This window comes from Hordeum vulgare, chromosome 4H, assembly GCF_904849725.1.
Source record: "Hordeum vulgare subsp. vulgare chromosome 4H, MorexV3_pseudomolecules_assembly, whole genome shotgun sequence".
Lineage (NCBI taxonomy): Eukaryota > Viridiplantae > Streptophyta > Magnoliopsida > Poales > Poaceae > Hordeum > Hordeum vulgare.
In genome coordinates, this window is record NC_058521.1 from 12,942,532 (window position 1) to 12,950,763 (window position 8,232).

General features: G+C 52.3%; 1 protein-coding gene and 1 long non-coding RNA gene across 2 annotated transcripts; both read left to right on the plus strand.

Annotated features, from left to right (window-relative positions):
• Window positions 1–424: 424 nt before the first annotated feature.
• Window positions 425–4,848, plus strand: LOC123447308 (linoleate 9S-lipoxygenase 1). Its single transcript, XM_045123899.1, has 7 exons — window positions 425–733; window positions 1,276–1,571; window positions 2,206–2,850; window positions 2,957–3,064; window positions 3,197–3,507; window positions 3,587–3,850; window positions 3,934–4,848. Exons 1-7 carry the CDS (start codon window positions 541–543, stop codon window positions 4,703–4,705), a joined length of 2,589 nt encoding a protein of 862 aa, XP_044979834.1. The 5' UTR covers window positions 425–540; the 3' UTR covers window positions 4,706–4,848.
• A 2,555-nt stretch (window positions 4,849–7,403) lies between these two features.
• Window positions 7,404–7,950, plus strand: LOC123446228. The gene is made up of 2 exons (XR_006631274.1): window positions 7,404–7,508; window positions 7,609–7,950. It is a non-coding gene; the product is annotated as an uncharacterized LOC123446228 (long non-coding RNA).
• Window positions 7,951–8,232: the final 282 nt, after the last annotated feature.

Genomic DNA, 8,232 nt, shown 5'->3' on the forward strand with positions numbered 1-8,232 from the left:
TCAAGAAGATGAATGCCAATACTCAATATCAGGCGTGAATGTAAACATCTAATTAAACGGAGCGCAAGTGTTCTTAAAAGAAAAGAAGAAGAAAAGATTGGAGGTAGACGCTGCCTGCCATGCATGGAGTAGCAATCCTCATGAATGAAGTCATGTGACGGCTACACACTACAAAACGCTCATTCAGCCCCATGCATGCACATGCACATGCACATGCACATGCAGTGCAGCCAAGCACCGCTCGATGGGCGATCACCCGTCACGGGACCGGAGCGCGCCATGCGAAGCACGAGGAGGGCACGTCACCGTCCGCGCGCAGCACGTGGAGAGCACGTCGCCGTCCGATCCATCTCTCCAAAGCCGAGCGCCACACCACCGGGACCGGACCCGGACCGGCCTATAAATTGCCCGGACCGAGCTGCAAGCAGCTCCTCACACACACTCACGCAACACACATCCATCTTCACTGAAAAGTGAAAAACAGTGTGCTGGTGCCATTGGTTGGAGCAGTGAAAGCGAGGAGAGGAGGCCAAGAACAAGATGCTGCTGGGAGGGCTGATCGACACCCTCACGGGGGCGAACAAGAGCGCCCGGCTCAAGGGCACGGTGGTGCTCATGCGCAAGAACGTGCTGGACCTCAACGACTTCGGCGCCACCATCATCGACGGCATCGGCGAGTTCCTCGGCAAGGGCGTCACCTGCCAGCTTATCAGCTCCACCGCCGTCGACCAAGGTAATCACTACCCTCCTCCGGCCTTCTCCTCTGTTTACAAGATATAGTATTTCTTTCGTGTGGGCCGGCGGCCATGGATGGATGGATGTGTCTGGATCGGCTAAAGAAGATAGGATAGCTAGCCCTGGCCGGTCGTCTTTACCTGAGCATGGGCATATGCCATCGAAAAAAGAGACAACAGCATGCATGCATGGTGCGCGCACCAGACCACGCAGAGCACCGGATGCTCGAGACAAAGCAACACAACAAGCAAGGACGACACGTCAAAAGCAACACAACAAGCAAGGACGGCACGTCAAAAGCAACACAAACCTAAACTAAAGCACAAAGACGTAAGAGCAAGCACACAATCAGCAGGCTATAAACAGTTGTCATCAAAAACAACGCTGGAAGAGAGAGAGAAGGAAGGAAGTAGTAGCCATGAAAAATTAAATCACCGGGCGTTGCTCTTTGCCCAACAATTAATCAAGCAGGGTACGTGGCATGTATAGTTCTTGTAAGTAAACTAAGCATGTGATATGAGAAGGTACGTGGTGGTGCAGACAACGGCGGTCGCGGGAAGGTGGGCGCGGAGGCGGAGCTGGAGCAGTGGGTGACGAGCCTGCCGTCGCTGACGACGGGGGAGTCCAAGTTCGGCCTCACCTTCGACTGGGAGGTGGAGAAGCTCGGGGTGCCGGGCGCCATCGTCGTCAACAACTACCACAGCTCCGAGTTCCTGCTTAAAACCATCACCCTCCACGACGTCCCCGGCCGCAGCGGCAACCTCACCTTCGTCGCCAACTCATGGATCTACCCCGCCGCCAACTACCGATACAGCCGCGTCTTCTTCGCCAACGACGTGCGTGGATTTTCCTCTACTTTCCTCTCCTTTCATTTTCACCGCCTTCGTCATTCATGGTCGATCATTAAGTCTTGCCAGGACAATAGATGATGAGCTAGGAGTGGTTACCACTTAGCAGTACGTACATTATTTATTCCGTGTTGGTAGAAAAGGATATGGTTTGGTGCAGATCGACACAAGATTGAATGAAAGTTGCACCGTGGCACCGTGGCAGCGTGGTAGGTGAAAATAACTGTTGCACGGATCCACCCACATGATTGTTTTCATGAATAAACTTTTTAAGGATGTGTCTAGCCACATCTAGATGCATGTCACATAATTATTGCATACCAAAACGATTAAATTAAGCATAAAAAGAAAAGGAAAAAAATACTCACATATCTCGACGTAAGATCAATGATATAGTATTTAGATATGCAATATTTATCTTACATCTAAACCTTTCTTCATTCCTAAATATAAGACATTTGTAAGATTTCACTATGGACAACATACGAAACAAAATCAGTGGATCTCTCTATGCATTCATTATGTAGTCTATAATAAAATCTTTAAAAGATCGTATATTTTGCAACGGAGGGAGTAAAACATAACTTTTTAATAGTAATGTTGCACGGCTCCACACTCGCAGACGTACCTGCCGAGCCAGATGCCGGCGGCGCTGAAGCCGTACCGCGACGACGAGCTCCGGAACCTGCGTGGCGACGACCAGCAGGGCCCGTACCAGGAGCACGACCGCATCTACCGCTACGACGTCTACAACGACCTCGGCGAGGGCCGCCCCATCCTCGGCGGCAACTCCGACCACCCTTACCCGCGCCGCGGCCGCACGGAGCGCAAGCCCAACGCCAGCGACCCGAGCCTGGAGAGCCGGCTGTCGCTGCTGGAGCAGATCTACGTGCCGCGGGACGAGAAGTTCGGCCACCTCAAGACGTCCGACTTCCTGGGCTACTCCATCAAGGCCATCACGCAGGGCATCCTGCCGGCCGTGCGCACCTACGTGGACACCACCCCCGGCGAGTTCGACTCCTTCCAGGACATCATCAACCTCTATGAGGGCGGCATCAAGCTGCCCAAGGTGGCCGCCCTGGAGGAGCTCCGTAAGCAGTTCCCGCTCCAGCTCATCAAGGACCTCCTCCCCGTCGGCGGCGACTCCCTGCTTAAGCTCCCCGTGCCCCACATCATCCAGGAGAACAAGCAGGCGTGGAGGACCGACGAGGAGTTCGCACGGGAGGTGCTCGCCGGCGTCAACCCGGTCATGATCACGCGTCTCACGGTGAGTCAGCGATTATTTGTTCATTGTGTGTGTATGGTGTCCATGGTGAGAAAGTGCAGATCTTGATTTGCGTTGGGTCGCATGCACGCATGCTGCATGCATGCAGGAGTTCCCGCCAAAAAGTAGTCTGGACCCTAGCAAGTTTGGTGACCACACCAGCACCATCACGGCGGAGCACATAGAGAAGAACCTCGAGGGCCTCACGGTGCAGCAGGTAATTGGTCCAAGCCATCGACATCAACTATGATTTACCTAGGAGTAATTGGTAGCTGTAGATAATTTGGCTTCGTTGCAATTAATTTGATGCTGGCCGATCAAGTGATCGTATTGGGTTTGAAATTTGCAGGCGCTGGAAAGCAACAGGCTGTACATCCTTGATCACCATGACCGGTTCATGCCGTTCCTGATCGACGTCAACAACCTGCCCGGCAACTTCATCTACGCCACGAGGACCCTCTTCTTCCTGCGCGGCGACGGCAGGCTCACGCCGCTCGCCATCGAGCTGAGCGAGCCCATCATCCAGGGCGGCCTTACCACGGCCAAGAGCAAGGTTTACACGCCGGTGCCCAGCGGCTCCGTCGAAGGCTGGGTGTGGGAGCTCGCCAAGGCCTACGTCGCCGTCAATGACTCCGGGTGGCACCAGCTCGTCAGCCACTGGTACGTTCTCCACGGTCGATGTGATTCAGTCAGTCGATGCACAACAACTGATCGAAATATGATTGATTGAAACGCGCAGGCTGAACACTCACGCGGTGATGGAGCCGTTCGTGATCTCGACGAACCGGCACCTTAGCGTGACGCACCCGGTGCACAAGCTGCTGAGCCCGCACTACCGCGACACCATGACCATCAACGCGCTGGCGCGGCAGACGCTCATCAACGCCGGCGGCATCTTCGAGATGACGGTGTTCCCGGGCAAGTTCGCGTTGGGGATGTCGGCCGTGGTGTACAAGGACTGGAAGTTCACCGAGCAGGGACTGCCGGACGATCTCATCAAGAGGTACGTACCTGGTAAATGTTATGAATGTGTAAAACAAATTGGGCGTCTCGCTCACTGACAGGAACGTGGTAAAAAAAATGCAGGGGCATGGCGGTGGAGGACCCGTCGAGCCCGTACAAGGTGCGGTTGCTGGTGTCGGACTACCCGTACGCGGCGGACGGGCTGGCGATCTGGCACGCCATTGAGCAGTACGTGAGCGAGTACCTGGCCATCTACTACCCGAACGACGGCGTGCTGCAGGGCGATACGGAGGTGCAGGCGTGGTGGAAGGAGACGCGCGAGGTCGGGCACGGCGACCTCAAGGACGCCCCATGGTGGCCCAAGATGCAAAGTGTGCCGGAGCTGGCCAAGGCGTGCACCACCATCATCTGGATCGGGTCGGCGCTGCATGCGGCAGTCAACTTCGGGCAGTACCCCTACGCGGGGTTCCTCCCGAACCGGCCGACGGTGAGCCGGCGCCGCATGCCGGAGCCCGGCACGGAGGAGTACGCGGAGCTGGAGCGCGACCCGGAGCGGGCCTTCATCCACACCATCACGAGCCAGATCCAGACCATCATCGGCGTGTCGCTGCTGGAGGTGCTGTCGAAGCACTCCTCCGACGAGCTGTACCTCGGGCAGCGGGACACGCCGGAGTGGACCTCGGACCCAAAGGCCCTGGAGGTGTTCAAGCGGTTCAGCGACCGGCTGGTGGAGATCGAGAGCAAGGTGGTGGGCATGAACCATGACCCGGAGCTCAAGAACCGCAACGGCCCGGCTAAGTTTCCCTACATGCTGCTCTACCCCAACACCTCCGACCACAAGGGCGCCGCTGCCGGGCTTACCGCCAAGGGCATCCCCAACAGCATCTCCATCTAATCTAAGCCATCGGCAACCATGGATGAATAAAGGGCGTTCGCCACGTACGAAACTTGTCGAGAGATTGGTGTAGTGTGTGTCTGTGACAGTACTATGTCAGCAGTTGCTCTTTAAGCCGAATAAATAAAGCAGATTTGCTTCCACTGGAATTGTGTCAGTCATGGCATTTACTATTGTTTGAAATGGATGAAAAGAAATGCCCCATCCGTTTTTAAGCGGAACGAATTGCTCACTTAATTAACAGAAACTACCACAATCGCAGCAGCACATATGAAACACTCTTCACGGAGACCCCCATCGATATAGCTCACGGGCGCCGGGCGCCGGCATCACTTCTCCTGTTGCCATCTTGAATCCGGAGCAAGTGACTCCGACCCTATCACAGACGATCGTCGAACCAACACCTCACCGTATACGACATGCAGAGTCACGTGAATATGATTGCACATTGTGATAGCGAGACTTTTTGAACCCCTAATGATTTAGTTACATGCATCAATTGGCGTGTCCATGTTCACTGATCAGTGGAGAAGCTGCATGAGCTAAGGGACTGAGCATGTCCTACATCTGTAACATACACTTCATTGCCATGTGGAAACCGAGCCGGGAACATATGCCAACTTGTCAGGGGGAAATCAAATCAAACGCACAACATGGAGTAACTTTTGCAGGAGTATTGTGAGAGGAATCTGGATCTGGATGGTACAAAGGGGTTGTTGGCCAGTCAGTTCAGCGAGAGGCAACACTGTTTAGCAGCAACAAGAAGGACGTGCGAGAGGTGAAGAAGCTGTAGTTGGTCACCGCATCTCAAACACTCGATCGAGCAACATGCCCATGCTGAATTTAATTAACAAAAGGAGGCGCGTCGTGTTTGTCCCTTGTGCTCCTAATTATCTCCGTCTTGGCAGCCCAACGGATCCTGTGCTGACAGTGCGGGATCAATAATTCACCAAATCAGTGTTTGCTAAAATGAATTATTGCAATTTATAATGCGTCGGGATGCCGATGCCGATGATGATGATGACAACGATGACAATAACGATGCCGATGTGAGGAGATGGCTAATAATGCCGACACATTTTGGAGAGGATGGATGGGCTTGACGGCTGATAGGAGATGAACCGCAATGATTAAGGACGGACTGTAATAGTTGTGTTATGTCAGTCATTTTTATGTCCCCACGTGTTCTCTGAAACAATCTCCATCCAGCCTTTTAGCTTTAATTAACACCAGCCCCCAAATTCCGGTGGGCAAAGGTAGGCGAGTTTTTCATTCTTGTTTTTCTTGACAAAGCCGTGTACAAAAAAGATGGGTTTTACATAGGAGTGATGACTTGACACTTGCTCGAGGCTTCTAACCAAGGTCAAGACGGGCACTGCTTGCACGAAACCAACTCCATGGCCCGCCCAAAAGGGGAAGAGTGGCATTTTTAAAAAAGAGAGGGCCATTATCCTTCTCATCGGCTGTCTCTGTTGATTTAGTAGATGCTCAGCCTGAGCTTGAATTAACAGTAGTGGACACACAATTAGCCATGCGCGTCGCAATCTGAACATCTTGTAGTGCGGCTTGTGTTTTCTGTCCCATCCACCTGAGGCTCGGCTGCTAGTCTTTTTGAGATCATTCATACTACTTTAGTTTAGTAGTGTGGATCAGCGAGCGTTTTCTGTGCGGTGCTAATCAACAAACATGGCCGTGTGCGCTTGCAAAACAAGTGCTAGTGGAGTATCTTTTAGGCAGGCGTAGATAAAGTAGGAATAGTACTGGGTAAATTGTCAAAAACTAGCATAATTACGTCGCTCAGTGCTGAAAAATACATTTTTTTATAAAAGGTTTGCTAAAAACACCGATTCTGAATAATTGTTTGCAGAAAGCACTAAAAACGACGTTTGACCATGTTTTGACACAAAAAAACTGACAGCAGAACCCATTAGTCAGAGCCACGTGGAATGGGATAACGTTTAAGTGAAATGGTCAATGTTGCTGTTATGGGGGTCCATCTATCACAGGAAGAAAGAACAGAAAAAAAATCCTACTTTGTCTACGCCTGCCTAAAAGATACTCCACTAGTACTTGGTTTGCATGGGTTACGTTCTTTTTCTACGCCTCTTTGTCTACGCCTGCCTAAAAGATCCTCCACCGTTGGACGTAAGAAACTCTTTAACTAATGGTCAATGTTGATGTCATGGGGGTCCATCTATCACAGAAAGAAAGAACAGAAAATCCTTCATAAACTCTAGTTAGCTATCGTAGCATGGACTGTGTGATCTTGCTCAGCTGACCGACACCCTCTAGTTAGCTATCGTAGCATGGAACATGTCCATATGTGGGCTGGTGCGCTACCACAAGCAGCCCAAGGCGCAACAAGGGGTGGAGGGGGGCAAACCCTAGGCGTTGGAGGCCACTTTGGGCCTCAAAGCCCAACCCTAGGGCGCCTCCACCACCTTGCCCGCCGCCTAAGGGCCATCTAGAGTTGTCGCACCCTCCTCCCTCTCCTTCTATATATAGTGATGGTTTTGGACAGATTTGGAACGAGAATTCTCTCTCTCTCGACGCAGCCCTACTCCTCCTCGTCCTCGTCCTCCGCGTAGCTTGACGAAGCCCTGCCGGAGTGCCACGTAACTCCATCGCCACCACGCCGTCGTGCTGCGGAGCTCTCCCTCAACCTCTCCCTCCTCCTTGATGGATCAAGGCGTGGGAGACATCACCGGACTAAACGTGTGTTGAACACGGAGGTGCCGTGGTTCGGCACATAGATGAAATCCACCGCGTTCATTGTAACGCTTCCGTTTAGCGATCTTTAAAGGTATGAAGATGCTCTACCCCTTTGCTCGTTGCTGGTTTCTTCATAGATAGATCCTTGCATGGCGTAGATTTTTAAAAAAAAATTACTACGTTCCCAACAGGAGCTGGGGTGGAAGAGGAGGAGGAGCAGGAGCCAATGGAGGAGGCACCGTCACTAGGTGTGGGGAGGACCAGCAGGAGCCGACGGAGAAGGCGTCGCCGCTGGATGTGGGAAAGGAGGATGTGGATCTATGGCCGGAGTAGCAGGCCATCCTAAACTCCATCCGTTTGAAGTCGGCCGTGGAGGCCACTAGTCTTGGTCGGCAGCAGATGGAGGCGGCGCTGACGGCTCGGGCCATCTTCGACGATGACGAAGAGTAGTATAGTACGTAGTATGTAGATTATTCATTTTTTAATGATTTTATATGAATCTAATGAATGAAATATGAAAGAGATGGACATGGACAAGTAGATTAAAGACGTGACCGATCAGTACCCTCGACGTGTCCGAACGCATCCCTGAAGATTTGTGTGGCCGAATTTAATTTGGAAGTTACGGATGCTCTTATTTAATAGTAGTGGGGATCTGCGAGCGTTTCACATGGTAACACGTGCGGCGCTGATCAGCAAACACGGTCCATCGTGTGCGCTTGCAAACCAAGTATTTATTTCTATGCAGAGCACAAGTTGTAAACATAGTCGTAGTAGTACGTACTTAGCGTGCAGTTTTAACCTGCAGCTGCTGC

What these genes read in the sequence shown, in the direction of transcription:
- LOC123447308 (XM_045123899.1), top strand. Translation starts at nt 541, where the DNA reads ATGCTGCTGGGAGGGCTGATCGACACCCTCACGGGGGCGAACAAGAGC. An exon ending in GCGTCTTCTTCGCCAACGAC is followed by an intron (nt 1,572 to 2,205) that starts GTGCGTGGATTT and finishes CCACACTCGCAG; the next exon opens with ACGTACCTGCCGAGCCAGAT. An exon ending in AGGGCCTCACGGTGCAGCAG is followed by an intron (nt 3,065 to 3,196) that starts GTAATTGGTCCA and finishes TGAAATTTGCAG; the next exon opens with GCGCTGGAAAGCAACAGGCT.